The 20,025-nt window shown below is 37.2% G+C and overlaps 3 protein-coding genes across 3 annotated transcripts in view; 1 reads left to right on the top strand and 2 right to left on the bottom strand.

The window, feature by feature from the left end:
* specc1 (sperm antigen with calponin homology and coiled-coil domains 1) overlaps window positions 1–1,787 on the bottom strand; it is a 146,104-nt gene extending 144,317 nt beyond the window's left edge. Inside the window, exon 1 of the mRNA XM_065284263.2 lies at window positions 1,037–1,787. The gene's annotated coding sequence lies outside the window, so the exon portion shown is untranslated. The remainder of the gene's footprint in view (window positions 1–1,036) is intronic.
* timm22 (translocase of inner mitochondrial membrane 22 homolog (yeast)) lies at window positions 733–6,713 on the top strand. Its single transcript, XM_065284267.2, has 5 exons — window positions 733–913; window positions 1,777–2,059; window positions 2,548–2,744; window positions 3,083–3,155; window positions 3,331–6,713. Exons 2-5 carry the CDS (start codon window positions 1,813–1,815, stop codon window positions 3,405–3,407), a joined length of 594 nt encoding a protein of 197 aa, XP_065140339.1. The 5' UTR covers window positions 733–913; window positions 1,777–1,812; the 3' UTR covers window positions 3,408–6,713.
* tlcd3a (TLC domain containing 3A) overlaps window positions 5,276–20,025 on the bottom strand; it is a 31,163-nt gene continuing 16,413 nt past the window's right edge. The window contains exons 3-5 of the mRNA XM_065284266.1: window positions 17,331–17,550; window positions 13,291–13,386; window positions 5,276–10,715 (exon numbers count right to left, since the gene is read on the bottom strand). Of these exons, the coding sequence (XP_065140338.1) occupies window positions 10,395–10,715; window positions 13,291–13,386; window positions 17,331–17,550 (637 nt within the window). The 3' untranslated portion in view covers window positions 5,276–10,394. The remainder of the gene's footprint in view (window positions 10,716–13,290; window positions 13,387–17,330; window positions 17,551–20,025) is intronic.

Raw genomic sequence — 20,025 nt, forward strand, 5'->3', positions numbered from 1 at the left:
TGCTGGTATACAAAATTGGTAACCATTAGCTCTAACGCCTCCAGACAACCCTAAAGTACCAACCATAAACTGATCGATATGGCTGGAAAATAACCTGCACTATTAGGATGCATAACATCCGGATGAACCAGTTGCTTCTTCCAGCCATACTGATGAGTCCTTTAAATCCGTTTTAACATTCCTGGGAGCTTTTTATGAGAATATGTACAGTTGCTGATGCGGTTTAATTTAACACTTTTGTGGTCGTATCATAATGTGTGTGAGCTAATTAGCCTTTAAGAATCTATAAACACACAGGCAGCCACTTTTCACAGACGCCCATAGTAAAAACAAGTTACTGTGGCACAACATTATAACCAAAAACAAATGTTGAGAAGATTGGAGGAGCTCCAAAACACACAAGTGGAAGTAAGCAAATAGTATACTAAAACTGCTACTCATAGATAGATAGATAGATAGATAGATAGATAGATAGATAGATAGATAGATAGATAGATAGATAGATAGATAGTATTCAGTATCACTTTTACTGAGATATGGACACTGTGTGTAAAATTTATAAAGTCTCATATATATTATAAAAATCGTCTAGAATCGTACATTAAATACTAAACTAAAATTTCGTCTAACGTTACGCGTCAGAGCTGTGACTCACTGTACCCTGGCTTTAGTTTACACAGACAGCGCTCGTGACAGAACTACTGCAGTACTGTATGTCACTCACCAAAGACCGCGTAGCGCTTATCATAGATGTCATGCTTAAATAATATATAACTAAAATGAAGGAATATACGTGAGCCTTGTATCGATCACTGACTGTCTATGTGACAGTGACAATATCATCCGGTTGACCGCGGTCATCGCAAGCTCTCTCCCGCTCGAAACATGAAAACGGCCGCTGATAAAAGTGCGGGTGAGTTCACCGGATTGAAGTAGTGTACGGCTATAAATGGTTTTCTCAAGCGATAAAATTATTAAAGCCAAGTTTCCCAAATGTTTTAAGAGATAATAATGACAAATTGTTGTTGAGACTCACCTGTTTCGTTCCGCTGAGGAGCGCAGCTGTGACTCTCTGAAGATGCTCGAGCGCCAATTCCAACGTCAGACTCTCCGCTAGGTGGCGCGCGCGACACTTTGGTGCAGTGAGCGAGATGCACGCTGGGTAGTGTAGTCACTTCTGTTGTCATGGTGCATTTGCAAGCACCTGACTAACCAACAAACACCAAAATCACATTTTAAACAATAATAATAGACGTGACTTTTGTCTGACTTTTTAAAAAATAATTATTAAACAAACCCATATGCATTTATTATTATAAAAAACATTTGAATATTGCTTGTAAATATGTGTGTTATGTGTTACTGTGCAGTAAAAAAAAATATGTATAAATCCTGCACTGTCTACGACTCTAAAAGTTAGAGAGGGTTATGTTATATAGTGAATTTTTTAGAGTAATTTTTATACTAATTTTAATACTCTTATAGAGAGTAAAGAAAACTTAATATGTATGAAATAATACAAAATGGTATGCTGCTAAAGACTTGTCTTGGCGGACTGCGTTTAGCAAAGGTCACCTCCCTTTCTGTCGAATCTGTGTAAAAATATATGCGAGTTTTGTGTCATAAATAAATGTGGGATGGGAAAAACACATGTGAAGTATGACATTTTTTGGGATTTTTGGGACTAATCCCACCGTGTAATTTGTGATTTATGTGACTGAACAATTAATTGTATTTCTTGTAAATATTAACGAATGTGCTTTTGTTTACGTCAAGTTGACGTTGATTACGCATTTGCAGCACGATTCAAACATGGCTGCGCCCACAGAGAGCAAGGATGCTGGTTTTACAGTCTCTAATGGTCAGTCAACAGCTGAAAATGCTCCACTACAGTATAGTCTTATTTTGGATCACCTCATCGGTGATAAAAGGAAAATTAAAGACTTAAATCCGACGGTTATGGGGGCTTTGCCGAGTCCACAGAAAACGGATGAGCAGAAGATGATCGAGAGGGGAATGGAGAGCTGCGCTTTTAAATCCCTTATCGCATGTGTCGGAGGTATTTATTTCAGACCAAAATGTTGCAATTATATATGTTGACATTACTTACAAAGCACACCTCTGTGTATCAAAGTAAACGTTTTGTTTAGTTATGTTCAGATTAGTGACTGATGATTGAATTTAATTGTTATTTGCCTTTATCAGCTCGTTACCTATTTAAAATTTACCTTATTTTTATAGTTAACGCATTAACTGATGCACAGCCCTGTAAAACATAACAATAACCACTTGAAATGCTGTTGAGCCCACATGACTAACGTTATTATTCTGTGCAAATCTAAATCTTACTGGAGACTCAAAACACACTAAGATGTTTGTAATGGTTTTATTGGTGGTAGACAGCTAATGCTTCATAATAGTATCTGTAATGGAAACCATTAAAATTTGAACTTTTTTGCAGGGTAAATGCTACATGCTCCCAATATAGACATTGTTGATGTTCATAACCACAAGAAAATGTAAACTTCTTGATTTCTTCTCTTGTAGGGTTTGTGTTGGGAGGTGCTTTTGGGGTCTTCACAGCTGGCATCGACTCCAACGTTGGTCTCGATCCCAAAGACCCCCTAAAAACTCCCTCAGCGAGGGAAGTTTTGAGAGACATGGGGCAGAGAGGAATGTCGTATGCAAAAAACTTTGCCATTGTGGGTGCGATGTTTTCATGCACAGAGTGTATCATTGAATCAGTAAGTGTCTTCATCAGTCTGACCGTCTTTTGGTCATTTTTGGTTACCATGTTTCTGCTGTCAGTGCTTGGAGTGCATACTACATACATTTTAGTATGTACATCAACAGCCAGAGATTGCATTGCTGTTTATAGTACAGGATTATATCCCACCTTGGAATGTGTCTCTTCTCTCACAGACATGCTGCTAGTTATCATAAAGTATAGTTGACATAATATTATGTTAATTCAAGAGTTTGCTTGTTGGCTCCATCTAGTGGTACAAGTCTTACTTTATTTTTATGAGTATCGGCACTGTTTTTGTCTGTAAAAAAAAATCTTTTCATCTCTTTCTCCTAGCATCGTGGAAAATCTGATTGGAAAAATGCTGTTTATAGTGGCTGTATTACAGGAGGTGCAATTGGATTCAGAGGTATGACAAAATATTACAAAATATCTTCATGGAACTTGTTGGTATTGTTGGCTATTGCTACAAATATACCTGTGTGATTTATGCTGGCTTTGTGGTCCATGGTCACAAATATTACACTTTATTATGATTTGCACTATATATATTTTAAGCTAATAGCTCTTTCTTTGTCCATTAGCTGGTCTCAAGGCTGGAGTTCTGGGCTGTGGAGGGTTTGCTGCCTTTTCTGCTGCTATTGAGTATTACCTCCGATGAGCATCAGCTTTAGGACTATTATTGTGTACCGTGTCCATTTCCTCACGGTGTGTTTGAAACACAACACGGAGAACATTTTCAGTGCAATCTTCTGTCCTACTGATCACTGCTATAAGTCTCACCAGAAGAGGACTAGAATGCTCTGTTGTCTGAGTGGACCAATAGGATTACAAACCTGAAGAGAAGTTTTGTGCATAGGTTTTACGGAGGATGTGCAGACCTCGTCTTAAATGATTATTATACCATCTGCCCATTGGCTAGACAACAAACCATCTGATGGTGCACATCACCCTTGATGACATCCCTGGACAATATTTATATATTTTGACCAGTCAATCTTCCTATAAAGTTTCATTATTAGTAACCCCTGACATGTTTTGTGTGTGTGTGTGTTTTTTTTTGTCTATTAATTAACTCCTTACTGTCGCGGGCCCACAGGTGGGCCCAATTGTTTATGTAACTTAAACAAACAGCCTCTTCTAAAACTAAAATAACTGTGACAAACTACACATCGGTGGAAAGCTAAGAGAATGCATTTATCATATTTCATCACCATTTAGCAAAAGAATGATGTAGTGTGCAGAATTTTGTAAAATATCACAGGCGGGCCCAGGTTGTTATTACCTATTTATAACACTAATATCCTACTCTATACCTAAAATAATTTTGAAGACCTGTGTATTATTGTAAACTTTCAAGAAATTAGTTTTTATTTTATAATAATGCAGTGACAGTAATGTATCAATTTGTTACAAGAATATGCAACAAACCAATGACACCTAGTGGTTGTTGATGGTAAATGTACCTCAGTTTTTGTGTTTTAAACTTCAAATTTGGATCAAAGCTTGTTTTTGTTTAGCATTTTTGGCATGAAACATTAACATTTTTCTAGATTTTTAATATAAAACACAATTTAAGTTTATTTTGATGAACAAAAATAACGCTATAAACTGCTAAACTTTCATTTAACCCTTGTGGGTTGTTCAAACTCACTACCCTTTCGGGTTGTTTGTGTACAAAAATGGCACTAAATTAAACCGTTGTAAAAATTTCAGATTAATCTCAGTACTGATCAAAACTACCACATTTTTACAAAATTTCCATGATTTTAACGCTTTAATTGCCAAGTTCATAAGTGAGGTCACTGATTTGGGGGGAAAAACACACAAATTGACATTTTCAATATAAAAAGTGATTGTGGACTGGATTTTTTTCCCTTTTCACAGTCTTGGGCATGCCAAAGATTGGAAAAACATGTACAAACCAAAAATGCATCAAAGCCAATGTTTTTACCAATCTTTGACATGCCCAAGACTGTGAAAAAGGTTTTAAAAAAATCCAGTCCACAATCACTTTTTATATTGAAAATCTGTAATTTTGTGGGTTTATGTGTCATTAAATCAGTGACACAATTAATGAACTTGGCAATGAAAAAAAATAGAAAAAATATTAATCTGATAAATTTTTACGGCTGTTTAATTTAGTGGCCTTTTCTGTACACGAACAACCCGAAAGGGTAGTAAATTTGCCAAGGTATGTTGTTGAGTTTGTGAAAAATTTCAAAGCATTTTCTCAAAATATGTGTCAATGTAAGATGTCACCAAAAAGCATTCCATTTGCTGAAACACAGAGAAAGCTGTGGCCAAAATAAGACATAAAAAACAAAAATGGTCTCAACAACCCATAAGGGTTAATAACTCCAGACACTTCAATGAAAAACTTTAAAGTGTCTTCTTTAAAAATAGATCAAGATTTTAGACCAAAGAACTCCACAGCTTTACCTCTTAGAAAACAAAAAGCGCACTCTTCTGGTTAAATACAATGATATACAACTTTATACACTGTAAAAAAGGCCACTCAGTTAAAAAAAAATTCATCAAATCAGATTTATTATCTCCAAAGTAGTGTCTGGATTTACAAGCTTCATGAAAATAAGATGAATCAAGTATTTATATTGGTTAGTTTCACTCCAAACCCTTTTTCTAAAAGATTTGTTTTATCCTACAAACAAACAAAAACCTAGATTTCTATGAAAACTCAGCTGAAGGTTGTGCATTAGAAAATCAGTGTATGACACCATGCTTTGAGGTCAAGCTGACATGGAGAGGAAGAGGGTTGTCCTCACCAGGAAACAAATAATGCAAACATGCTTTCAGCCTACATCCCAGTTCTCCGAAGGGTTTCCTTTTTTCCACTGGCCTCTATACAAGAGTTATTTCATATTTAACTCAACTGAGATTGAACCAAGGAATTCATTTGAAGATGCGTCAATTTTGTAAGCATTTCTGGTCTGTTAATAAAAACTTAACAAAAGCAGATCTGATTGTGAATAGATGAAAACTGGGTAACAACCTTGATCTTCACATTACATTTAAATGAGTTTTTAAATATGCAAATATAATGATAACACACACAGCAAGCATACAGAACATCAATTATAAAAAATATTTTAAGACTTAGAAGCATTTTTGAAGGACAAAATTAGTTGTAACAATGTATTTATATATTAAAATCAAACTTGTATTTTAACACTATGCCTGATAACAAAGATGTCTCCTTTGAATTAAAACAAAAATCTAGCAGAGGCAGTAACCACCTAAACACCTGCTCACGGCTCATTTTCACTGAGCGCATAACTTTAATACAAGGCACTGTATTTACGCTATTCCAGACGACACAATGTTGAGGCGGAAAAACAAAACCTGAATGTTTTTAAAAGCTTGATTTTCCATCCCTAGACCTTCCCAAATTGAGTTATCTATATTCACCTCCCGTCGTTTTTCTCTTACATCCATTAAGAAGAAACTACACGCAAACTGGCCAAACATCCAGAAAGAGTCCAGCGTGGTTTGATAAGCTGCAAGTCAAAGCAGCTGATAGCAACCCTCCAAAAAAACATTTTTTTTTCATATCATGTTGTTTATTTCGGAACAAAAAGATTAAGCCATCTTCAATAACATGTTAACCTCATCTCAAAATAAAAAACAGATATTGTTAGAAAATAAAGCTACAGATATCAATGCACATATTATGCATCTATCACAGTAACGTGATTTACTATTGCAAATAATGCAAAAATCCTAATTTATAATTCATACCTACGCATCTATATACATTAGGGTTAGGAGAATTGTGTGTGTGTGGGGGGGGTAATGTCAAAAAAATAATGTAACAATGCAAAATATGTTGTTCTTAAAATATTTTGTTCTTAAAAATGTCTTTGTTAGTTTGATATTGGGTTGAAATGACCTTGATATGTTTTCACATAATTACAAAGACAAAATTAAAGATACTAAAATATTCAAATACTCAAAAAAAATAAAATAAAAATAAGGAGACTCCAGGTGACTAAATAATTGCCTGAGCCATAAGCACGAGTTTATAAAGATTTGGTGAATGAGTGAATGCTGATTAAAGTGCCTGCTGTTCTTTGGTCTACTAAAGTCAGAGGTTGTCAAATCTCAAGCCATGTTGGAAAGCTTTCAAAGAAAACCAAAACCACCAGCAGAAGCATTTATCGTGTCATTACGGTGTCATTTTCGTGTTGATAGTCTCACGTTTCATGCCCGAATATTTTCATCAAACCCTGAGCTGAGAGAGGAGGCTTCATGTATTATAATACGATTATCAGTGTGATTTAAAGGTTAATAATGCCTTAAATAGAACTAACGACCAACGTATGAGCCCATTAATACATTATATAGTCTAATAAATAGTATTTAATGAGTTTGTCTTATGCTACACAAATAAAATGCAAACAAAATCACTTTGACCTATGCGAGACACGAAAAAAAAAAAAAGAATAAATGAACTCGGCACGCTTTAAAGCACAGAGCAGCCAAACACAAAACAGTTGGTTCAAAAAGTAAATTACCTTGAAATGTTGAGCTATTTCAACATAAAACATTTTTTTTTAGTTGAATTAACTCAACATTTTAAGGCAACCAGGCAGCTTTAAAGGAATAGTTCACCCAAAATTGAAAATAATGTTATTAATGACGCGCATGTCGTTCCAAACTCGTCAGACCTCCGTTCATCTTCGGAGAACAGTTTATGATGTTTTATATTTAGACCGAGAGCTTGTTGACCCTTCATTGAAAATCTATGTACGGTATACTGTCCATGTCCAGAAAGGTAATAAAACATCATCTAAGTAGTCCATGTGACATCAGTGGGTCAGTAAGAATGTGTTGAAGCATCGAAAATACATTTTGGTCCAAATATTACGACTTTATTCAGCATTGTCTTCTCTTCTGCGTCTTTTGTGAAGCGCATGCGTGAGACTAAAGTCACGTGACTGCAGCGACGCGGATGACGTGTTATCCTCAGACATGCTTGCAAAGTATTTTTCTTTCAAACTTAGAGCGTGCGTGTCCCTCTGTACATGAAGCCTGGGCGCATCAAAAAAAAACCAGCTGGGCGCACCATATAACACGTCAGCCGCGTCGAACATCATTCGCGTCACTGCAGTCATGTAACTTTAGTCTTGCGCATGTGCTTCACAACAGACACGGAAGATAAGACAATGCTGAATAAAGTCGTATTTTTTTTTATTTTTGGACCAAAATGTATTTTCGACGCTTCACCACATTCTAACTGACCCACTGATGTCACATGTACTACTTTAATGATGTTTTTATTACCTTTCTAGACATGGACAGTATACCGTACATAGATTTTCAATTGAAGGGTCAACAAGTTCTCGGACTAAATATAAAACATCTTAAACTGTGTTCCGAACGGAAGTCTTATGCAGGGTTCACGCCAGACGCTGTAGAGGCGGCAAACGCGAGTGATTTACATGTTAAGTCAATGCAAAGACGCGATTAGGCATCCTGCGGCGCCGGGTGAATTGAGCGTTGCAACGGGAAACGCGCAAGTTGAAAAATCTGAACTTCGGCAGATTTCCGTGCCGCGTTAACCAATCCTTGCTGTAGTAGTGATGTGATTACAGGAAGTGAGCGGAGTCGCAGAAGCCCCTCCCATGACGCAAATTTCCGCATGAATGTCTCAAATGACTAGAATTTCATGCGCGAATGACGCAAGTAAACTCAAATTTTTAAGCGTCCAAATAGTGAGTTTTTGTCGCCTCTACCGCGGCTGGTGTGAATGCACCATTACGAGTTTGGAACGACATGAGGGTGAGTCATTAATGACATTATTTTCATTTTTGGGTGAGATATTCCTTTAAGTTGAACCAACTTAGTTTAAATTGTACAGCATACAGACCCACTACTGAGAACTGAGGACACTCCAAACAAAAAGATCATGAACAAGACATGCATTATCGGTCAAATATGATCAACGTATCCACCAAAATGCATCCCACCCAAAGAAGCATGCATGGTGTTGCCACATGTATGAGTGCATAGTTACTTTTGAAAAGATCAAAACCTTTGAAAAAGCAAAGCAGTAAAGCATTCTCTCTCTCTTTCAATCCCTGTACAACCTTATACACACACTGTTATATAAGACGTCATCCTCTTCCTCTCTCACATACACTTGCTAAAGGCAACCTTATAGAAACGCGCTAAATAAGAGTGCATGGGTATGCAACAAGCAACGTATAAATCTGACTTTTGAATGTCCTTAAAAACGTCTGAGATACATTTATATGGCGTCCAGCATCCACTAAATGTATTATGAAAGATGCCCTGTCCCCCAAAACGAAGGTTTTTGAGTTCCTGCGCACAAAAATCACTCGGATAGCCCATTTACACTGCACTTCAAAGTAAAATTAAATAAAATGATTCATCTCAAACTGCAGGCTCAGTTAATAGAAAGATTAAAACTGAAGCTTCCTTCAAGTAATGCCTCGATAAAGACGACTAACATTATCACACTATCAGAAGAAGAAAAAAAATGGTCAAAAAATGCTCCCTAGCCGTCACCGGGGCAAAAAGTACACCTTTTATTGGTAGCAAATGTATGCATATCGGTCCATAAAGGATACATATTATGACTCTTATAATGAAAGGTAACAGCTAGGGATCATTTTCCTGACAGTTTACCAGTGTTCACATTTTTTCACGATTTATCCAGTTGTGCGTGATAACTACATAAAGACTTTTATAAAGATTGCACTCATAAAGACCTAGCTGAGCTGAGCCGAGCATAACTACGATTTACAGATTTGATAGAAACCTGTTTATAGAGATCTGTAGAAACTTCTCCTGGTTTTCCAATAACCCTGGAAACCCTGTATTTCATCCCGTAGACATACACACATCATGTTTAGAAGCAGCGAGGCAACTTTTCTATCCTTATCTATCATAGTTATCGAACTACCCACAATCCCTCCCCGTGTTATTGCTTTAACTACCACCTGGAGACTTCCCCAGGTATAACGGTGTCCTAAAAGACATGCCAAGCGTTATGTGCTTTGTGTGACCTACCAAGCCCCCCGCCCGAAATGAGACAAGTCCTGTGTGTACGATTGTAAACAGAGGAACTGACTCTCTACTGCCCCCGTGTGACATGGAGGACGTAAGAACCTATGAAGGCCTACAGAAGAGAAGCAGAATTCATTAGCAGCCTCCAGAACGTAAAGGGCGGATCGTGTTAGAGATGTGTAAACAGTCACGGCAGGGCAGTGTGTGTGTGTGTGGACACATTCACCGAACTCCAATGAGCTGTAAACAACAGCACTGCAGTCATGGAAATGCTTGAGCTCAAAGCAAAGTAGAAGCTTGAAATGCCGAAATAATGTATGCTAATATATTATGTGGTACTACAGACACTCATAAGACAGGGTAGCATATCGATAAATGACAAAAGTAACAGGTAATCCTTTAAAGACTGTAACAGATCCTCCAATCACAAAAAGGAACTCGATATCGGACCCATTAGACACTTCTAGCGCTGTAACAGCCATGCGCACGCGGAATGGTGTATAGTTGAGTTGAGAGGTACGGACTGCAGTGAAACAGTAACAGGAATGAAAATCGTAAAATGTCTCAGACGTGACGCATCTCGGTGTGGTTTAGATTAATCTTCCTTGGAGGTATCGTTGATCGGCTCGGGTGAGGACAGCGGTGAGACCTGGTTCTTTGCATCGCGTTCGCGCTTGTAGAGTCGGTAGCCTTTACAGCAAAGCAGGACGAACCAGTAGACCTGCGGTGCCAGGATGCAGAGGTTGCCCAGGTTGGTGGAGAGCGGCAGGTGGAAGGGAACCATGTAGAGGGGGATGCCGTAGTGGGAGCCGTACATCCAGTACATGAACGGGAAGAGAGCGATCCGACACACGAAGAAGCTCAGAAGCACTGCGCCGCCATTAACCTTGTGCAGCCAGCAGTCCTGTAAGCCCAGCTACAGGAAGACAGAGAGGGGCAGAGAAAAATAACAGGAAGAGGAAATGAAGATTATAAGTCAGGATACAAACGCTACTATTACTCATTATCCTTTTTTTCAGATGGGAAATTATTATGGAAAAGATCATGTTCACAGACTGCCTAAACGCTAGATCAACTGCGTTGACCTACAAACCAAGTTCTGCAAATCCATCACAGAAAAAATTTAAAAAGGGGGAAATCTCACTTTTTCCATGTTTAAGTGCTATAATTGGGTCCCCAGTGCTTTTATCAACTTAGAAAATGTGAAAAAGATCAACCCAGTAACTTAGTTTTGGTAAACCATTCTCTGTAAGCTTTTGAAAAAACAGGTCATTGAAATCGTCAGGCTCCCCTTGTGATGTCAGAAGGGGATAAAACCACCCCTTGATCTGCACTATTCAACCTAGTGCAGAGATCAACTCATTTGCATTTTAAAGGACACACCCAAAAACGGCAATTTTTTTCTCACACCTATAAAGTGGCAATTTTAACATGTTATAATAAATCTGTAGGGTATTTTGAGCTAAAACTTTACATAAGTACTTTGGAGACACCAAACATTTATTTGACATCTTAAAGTCTTGTGAAATGTCCCCTTTAAAAAAAAACTGAAATTGACTTCCTGTTTAAAATGAGTAATTCTTGGCCAGAAACAAACATTTCTGGTATACATTTCTTTGTTCTGGTGAACACGAAGGAAGATATTTCGAGGAATGTTTGTGACCAAACCGATCATGAGCCTCATTCACTTTAATAATAGGAAAAAATAATACTTTTTTGGGAGGTAAACTCTCCCTTTAATCAAGGGGTGTCAAACTCAAGCCCTGCTGGCCAAATCCGTCCCGCCCCCTAATTTTATCCGGCCCGCCATAGAGAGCACCGTAATGCTGATGTGGACCGGGATGAAATTGAGTTTGATACCCCTGCTTTAATGCATTAACGTTAGACTCAATTACATGCAATGATCAAGAAAAGCTGTAAATGCAATACCAATGATTACCAAAAGGGGGCAGTGAGAAAGTAAAAGTATGTGTGATGCAAATCTGAAAGCAATTTCACTAAATTAACCAAGGTCAAAAGAAAAGAAAGCAAGACAGAGAATAAAGATATAACAGAAGAATGTTATGACTAGACAGAAGACTGCGAGACTAAGGTTGGGCAATATATCGAATAATAGATATAACAGAGATATCTAATGCGCTCAAGATATAATATTACGCAATATTGTGAATACATATGTGCTAATATCAATGAAAAGGGGTCACTAGGTCGAAGTTTATTTGATAAACATTTGGACCACAAAACCAGTCAAAAGTTGCATGGGTATATTTTGTAGCAATAGCCAAAAATCCATTGTATGGTATTTTTCAGACAAATATTATTAGGATATTAAGTAAAGATCATGTTCCATTAAGACATTTGGAAATGTCCTACTAAAAATATATCAAAAATGTATTTATCATTAGTAATGTGTGTTGCTAAGGACTTTATTTTTAACTTTAAATTTCTCTATATTTGGATTTTTTGCACCCTCAAATTCAAATCTCTGCCAAATATTGTCCTGTCCAAACAAATACATCATACATCACTGGAAAGCTTATTTATTCAGATAATGTATACATCTAAATTTAAACAAATAATAATACCCTTATGACTAACTTTGTGGATCAGGGTCCAAAATGTTCTACCCAAATCATGCTTTATTAAAGGGATAGTTCACCTTAATCATTTACTCATCCTCATGTTGTTTTAAACCTGTATTAATTTTCTTTTTTCTGATGAACACAAAAGAAGATATTTTGAGAAATGATGGTAAACACACAGCAGATAGTGACCAATGACTTCCATAGTAGGAACAAAGATTGGAAGTATTGTGATAAATGATGAAGAAAATATTTTGATAAATGATGGTAAGCACACAGTTGATGGTACCCATTAAATTCCATCATATTTTTTCCTACTATGGAAGTCAATGGTCACTATCTGCTATGTGTTTACCATCATTTATCAAAATATCTTCTTTTGTGTTCATAATGCATAAAGGTTTAGAACAACATGAGGATGAGTAAATGATGACAGAATTTTCATTTTAAGGTGAACTATCCCTTTAAAGTGTGTCAAAAGTACAACTTCAGAGCAAAAGCAAAATTATCAAGATACATATCAAGTATCCGCAAAATTTTAAAAAGATATCGAGTTATCAAATGTTAAGTATATAGCCCGGCCCTATATGCGAGACATGACCTGAAAGCTAATACTCAGAGTGAAGACTAGGCACTCTTATAGACCTATTTATATAGTTAACACAGTCATCTTAAAGAAACAGTACACCCAAAAAATATAATTTATTCATCATTTACTAAACTTTTAAACCTGGGTTTTTTTTTTAAACCTGGCCATTTTTATTACAATAATAGTGAATAGTGACTGGGGCTGTATATCTTTCTTGTTAAATAAGGTTGAGTAAATGATGACATGAATTGAAATTTTGGATGAACTATTTCTTTAAGAGTGTTAAGTGTCAAGCGCATCACAGTTTCGGATCAGTTTACCTGAATAAGGATTTTGCCCAGTGAAACAAAGGGAGTGCTGAGCTCAGTGAGGAAAAGACAGCCAATGAAATAATCCCCCTGGTCCTTCCTGAGAAACTGAAGAACACAGAGACCAAACCAACAGTCAGCACAAACATACAGACAATGTGACCAATAGCAATGATGTATTATCCATTCATTCAATTATGCATTACATAATTATCACTGAATTAAATTTAAGCCAGAGCAAATATTTGCATCGCTAGCCATTCAACACAACAGACAGAATGCAGACAGCTGCGCTCTTAAAGTTAATAAAGAGTATAAATTACTAATTATTTGTCAAAATACAATTCATTATGGACTGAACTATAAAGACACTGGTGAGAAAACATAAATATTACTTAACACACAATGAAGTTTTCACAGATATAGACCGTTTCATCGGGCGCACATGCGGTGACGCGATAAGCGTCAGGTTTGAACTTTACTTCTGGTTTCTTTTTGTTTAATGATCTGACTAGTTGCTGAAACTGAACTCTTAAACAAATACCTTGTCGAAAATAACAAATGTTTTGGGTTCCTATGTAATCTACGTGTTGTTTATTTTGCTTGCTATATAAATAAATTACTTTAAAAGGACTTTGTTGTTATTTATTCTTCGCGGAGTTTACCGGAAGTTACGTGAGGACCACGAAAGCCGCTTGTTTATGTTGTTACTGCTGAAACCGACTATATGAAGTCTGTTAATGAACTTGTTTTGTAAATGTGTAACGGTACATTCACGGTTAACACTTCTCATTTGCATTCAATGGGTGACGTCATGCGTTGCCGAACTGAATTGTGGATCCGTCAACGTCGTGCACTGCCGTTGCTCACGGCAGAAGTTGAAAATTTCTCAACTTTTCAAGCGCCAACGCTTGCGTCAGCCAATCAGATTGCCTTATGCAAATAACCTAGTGCGAGCCAGCCAATTACATTTATGCAAGACTGGAGCATGTGCTGTGGCCAGTGTGATTGGCTGTTGGCCACGCTTCAGACAAGCCTTCAGTCAAGCGTTAACGCTTTCGCCCCGTGTGAATGTACCTTTATGATCATCTTCATTATCATCAGTGGCCCCAAAAACTATAAATATGATCCACTTACATTAACATTATTGAAGTATATAATATATAATAATTAATATAGATTTCTATGGTGTCCGTAACATTAAAAAAATCACAGTGACATTTACACTTAACAGTTAACTCGTCAATTAAGAGAAAAAGCTTCCCTGCCAATGACGAGTATTTCTGCAATCCGCAAAACCGCTATTATACACCAGGAAAATATACACGCTATTATCCGCAACTAATACAACCCGGAAGCAACGCCTCACGTGAAAGAGTAAGAACTCCGTTTATGTTTTGAGGATCACTCTGAATCGGATTTCTATCAAAAGTCCTTCACAAAAATGCAATTATCTCAGCTTTTTGCTCAAAATGTTGTGTTTTTGAAGAAACCTACCCATATTTGAGAGGTAATAAGAAGAGAACTAATCAAGGTAGGATGAAACAGGTTTTTTTGTTTGAAAGCTAAGGGTCTGTGTTCTTTTATGTGATATATTGTATGTTTATATATTTAAAGAAGAACATTTTCTGGAAGGCATTAAACTTTTGTAAAAATAAAAAAATGCTGACTGGCAACTTGTAGAAATGCTGGTGAGGAAAGAGTTAAAATGACTGTCACTACATCAGGGTTCCCCAAATCTTACCCTGGAGGGCCGGAGCACTGAGGAGTTTAGCTCCAACCCTGATCAAACACACCTGAGCAAGCTAATCAAGGTCTTCATGATCACTAGAAAATCACAGGTGGTTAAGTTTGATTAGGGTTGGACCTAAACTCTGTAGTGCTCCGGCCTTCCAGGGTAAGATTTGCGGAACCCTGCACTACATCATTTCAAAATCTAAAAACTTAATTTTTAAAGCTTGCCCATTATAAATAGGTTTTCAATTAAGGATTTTGTTTTGCTAGAACAGACTTTTATCGGTTTAATAATTACGTAAACACTTTGGGCCCACCCGTGGGCCCGTGACAACTAACGAATTCCCCGCCAGCCCTTTTTTGTGATTTTTACAAAAGTTCCACAAAATGCCTTCCAGGAAAAATTTCTTCTATAAATATATACATCTGTTTCTCGAACGCGGAAGTAAGTGATGTGACGTATTTCCTTTCCGGTCCGAGACTTCCGTTTTAGCCAGCCGGTAGAAAACAGTGTAGTGGGAGAATGCATAAAACATGATTTAAACTGTTAATATTTACTACACCTGCCATGTATGAACCAGTGTGAGGATGAAATTAAGAAGTGGCTAGATATTTTAATCAATTTTTAATGTACTTGTCTATGGCGACACGTCGAGCTTCTCGCAGTCCGACACAGTCAGCAGTATCATTCAACACATTGTAAGTTATTTGAACAAACCATAATCAACATATTAAACTACTATTAAACTATGTATTGAGTATTGTTTTCGTTTTAAGAAAATATTATTACATCAATTTACTGCATTTGTATTAGCTAATATGGCAACCCATAAATGCACAAATTATGTTGGTCTTCTTAGATTTCATAATAAACATTTAACAGCCAGTCAAAACGACACACTTGTGTCCTTCGCAATAGACTACGATTAGCACTAGTGGCTCACCGGAAGTCATAAATTGGAAAGCTCAAAGATGGCAGCGCCCACATTTACGTCAAGAAACAGGTGGATGAACATACAATATATCTAAAATAAAAAGAACAGACTCTGCTTTTTAACTAACAAAGACTTAAAAAAGTTTCATCCAATCTTCATTCGTTCTCTATTTTTATCAACTCTCAAATATGGGTAGGTTTCTTCAAAAATACCAAATTTTAAAGGTGCAGTGTGTAAATTTTAGCGGCATCTAGTGGTGAGGTTGTGAATTGCAACCAACGGCTCAGTCCACTGCTCACCTGATTTTGAAACACATAGAGAAGCTACAGTAGCCGCCAGCGGACAAACATGTCATCGTTGGAGACAACTTAGTAAAAAAGTTTGTCCGTTAAGGGCTTCTGTAGAAACATGGCTGCACAAAATGGCGGCTTCCATGTAAGGGGACCCTCTGTGTATGTAGATAAAACATCTCATTGTAAGGCAATAAACACATAACGGTTCATTATTAGAGGTCTTTAAACACCCCTGATAATATAGTTTTGTATATTATTTTGCATTTCTGTCAAGAGATCCTTCTAAAAATTACACACTGCACCTTTAAGCAAAAAGCTAAAATAATTGCATTTTTGCAAAACATACACTGTGTTTACAATGTTATAAAATTTGTTGATGCTTCAGTTTTCCTATAAATTGGATAAGACCGCCCCCTAGTGGATAATAGCGGAATTATAGATTACCGTAAAAACTCAGGGAAGCGTCATTGGCTGGAAAATGTTTTTTCTTTAATTGACGAGATAACTCGTCAATGGTGGGGAAAGAGTTAAGATGTTAATTATGTATATATCCTGTTTGCCCATGCTGCAACATGATGCATAATATAATGTATACTTTAAACTTTGATCAAATGATCTCGTATGATCTTTAAAGGTCTTTGCGGACTTTAAATGTGTGCTTATGGTGGTCAAGGCCTTCATTTATTACATTATCAAAATCTGTTGTGTCTATGGCTCCGTTCAGTGGGTCATTTCATGTGTTGTGTGTGTCTGTGAATAGTGCTATCTGAGCAGCAGCTGTGTGTGAATAATGGAAGTGTGGGTAAAATGATCTCATATCACCACTGACAGGCAGTGACACCAAACAAAAGGCCAGGTTTCCACCGCTGTGTGCGTGTGTATCCATCTGTCCTGTAACAGCTGCTATTAAGGTAATTGTTTCTCATGGATCAGGTACTTAAACACAAAAGCATGGCACCCGCCGCCCCCCCTTAACATTCATTCCCTCCCATTTGGTCCAGACTATAGGCAGGCCTGTCTGTTCCTGTGGTTATTTGAGAAGGTCCATTACTCTCTGACTTTATATTATTACGTGTCATATCTCTCTCACCAGAGTCACTGGAAGCAGAATGGTGAGCAGTGCAATATGATGAAGGACCAGCAGGAACTCTTTCCTCACGAATGAGTTGATGGTTTGCAGCGAGTGGCTTTTATAGTCCTTGTGACCTTTGACCCGGAAGCGATAGTAATGGCTCAGGTACATGGCGAAGATGTCGTATGACATGTAGGGCACACCGTACCAAATGACAAAATGGGTGGCCAGCCAGTGTCTGGAACAGAATGGGAACAAAACAAGTGAATAAATAGTAGCTCTGTTTCAAAACCTACAGTAGTAAGCAGCCTTGCCGTCTACGGTCTACATAGGCAGCTGCTTTTTAAGGTAACGTCCGAGTGTGGCGATTTTGGACAAATTGGATAGGTTTGAATAGGTTTTAAGAAAGCGTTCTTGATTTATGAAATAAAACCATCAGTGGTTCTCATTATTTGAAGAGACCTAAAGGGAAAGTTCAGCCAAAAATGAAAATTACCCAATGATAATGTATATGATTATCTTTTTTCAGACAAACTGAGTTATATTTGAAAATGTCCTGGCTTTTCAAAGTCTTATAATGCTAGTAAACGGTGCTTCTGATTTGAAGCATTAAAGGACAAGTTCGGTATTTTAGACTTAAAGCCCTGTTTTCAGATTGTTTATGGTGAAATAGAATGGTTTTGACTGAAATTTTGACATTTGCGGCTGCCCTGAGAATTTTCGCGTGTTTGTGTTTCAGCTCAGACATCTACAATGGGTTTAATGGTGCACTGGAACAATCCTTCCTAAAATGCATTAAACTTTCGTTTACAAAGACGTGAAACTCACCGAGTGGTCAGGGGTGTTCACTGGTATGCTCACACAAAAATCGCTCCAAAAGACGCATTCCAACAGGTTTTATCGTAGTTTTTACCAACTCCATTGACTTGTATTAGTTGTGCTGTGAGGTACGGTATTACTCCGCGCCGGGAACTTTGTTTCTATTCTTGCAATTGGCAAAGGCAGATTAGCGCCACCACCTGGGCTGGAGTGTCTATTATTCAAGCTCTAAGCGGAAGAATGTACGGGTGTGAGGCGTTTGGGGAAATAGGTCCACAAGTTAACAACGAATGCTAAAACAGCTGTTGGAAAGCATCTTTTGCAGCGATTTTTGTGTGAGCATATCATTGAACACCCCTGACCACTCGGTAAGTTTCACGTCTTTGTAAACGAAAGTTTAATGCATTTTAGGAAGGATTGTTCCAGTGCACCTGTACACCCATTGTAGAGGTGTGAGATGAAACACAAACACGCGAAAATTCTCAGGGCAGCCGCAAATGTCGAAATTTCAGTCAAAACCGTTCTATTTCACCATAAACAATCTGAAAACAGGGCTTTAAGTCTAAAATACCAAACTTGTCCTTTAAAGGGATAGTTCACCCAAAAATGAAAATTGTGTCATCATTTACTCACTCTCATTTTGTTACAAACCCGCATAAATTTCTTTGTTCTGATAAACACGAAGGAAGATATTTTGGAGAAATGTTTGTAACCAAACCATTTGTGGACCCATAATAGAAAAAAATAATACTATGGAAGTAAACAGCGTCCACGAACGGTTTTGTTACAAACATTTCTCAAAATATCTTCCTTTGTGTTTTTCACAACAAAGAAATTTATACAGGTTTGTAACAACATGAGAGTGAGCAAATTGTGACAGTATTTTTATTTTTGGGTGAACTATCCCTTTAAAAAGTCCATCCATCCTTCACAGAAGTAATCCACACGGCTTCAGGGGGTTAATAAAGACCGTCTGAGGACTCAGAAAAATATCAATATTTGAAACTTTACAAAAACTTTTGGGCTTCATATCAGAAGCACCATTTACTGCCATTATAAAGCTTGGAACAACCAGGACATTTTCTAATATAACTCTCATTGTGAAAAAGATGGCTTAAGGGCGAGTAAATCAAGGGATAATTTTCCTTTTTGGGTGAAGTATCTCTTTAAATCTACAGATGCCTTTAGATCTATAGCATACATAATGTGGAGTCATTTCTCAAATAGGATTTCCATCAGGAGCGTGCCTATGCCTTATAATGCCGTCTAGGATAGGTTTTGAAACAGAGCCATCGCATGAATTGACAGCAAACAATGCTTCATTATGTTACAGTATATATTGCACACATTTAAAAAGAAATAGCAAGACATTATACATGAAATAAATGAAAATGATAAGATATTGAGAGACTTATGTGACAATAATGAAACATATACTCAGTCAATATTAAATTACACTCCACTTTATTTGAACATAATGCTCATTTTCCAGCTCTTCTAGAGTTAAACATTTGATTTTTACCGTTTTGGAATCCATTCAGCTGATCTCCGGGTCTGGCAGTACCACTTTTAGCATAGCTTAGCACAATCCATTGAATCTGATTAGACCATTAGCATTGCGCTAAAAAATAACCAAAGAGTTTCAATATTTTTCCTATTTCAAACTTGACTCTTCTGTAGTTACATTGTGTACGAAGACCAACGGAAAATTAAAAGTTGTGATTTTCTAGGCAGATATGTCTAGGAACTATACTCTCATTCTGGTGTAATAATCAAGGACTTTGCTGCTGTAACATGGCTGCAGCAGGCGTAGTGATATTACGCACTGCCCGAAAATAGTCCCCTTGGTTACTTTCAATAGCTGGGGACTATTTTCAGGCGCTGCAAAATATAA

The sequence above is a fragment of the Paramisgurnus dabryanus genome, chromosome 5, assembly GCF_030506205.2.
Source record: "Paramisgurnus dabryanus chromosome 5, PD_genome_1.1, whole genome shotgun sequence".
NCBI lineage: Eukaryota > Metazoa > Chordata > Actinopteri > Cypriniformes > Cobitidae > Paramisgurnus > Paramisgurnus dabryanus.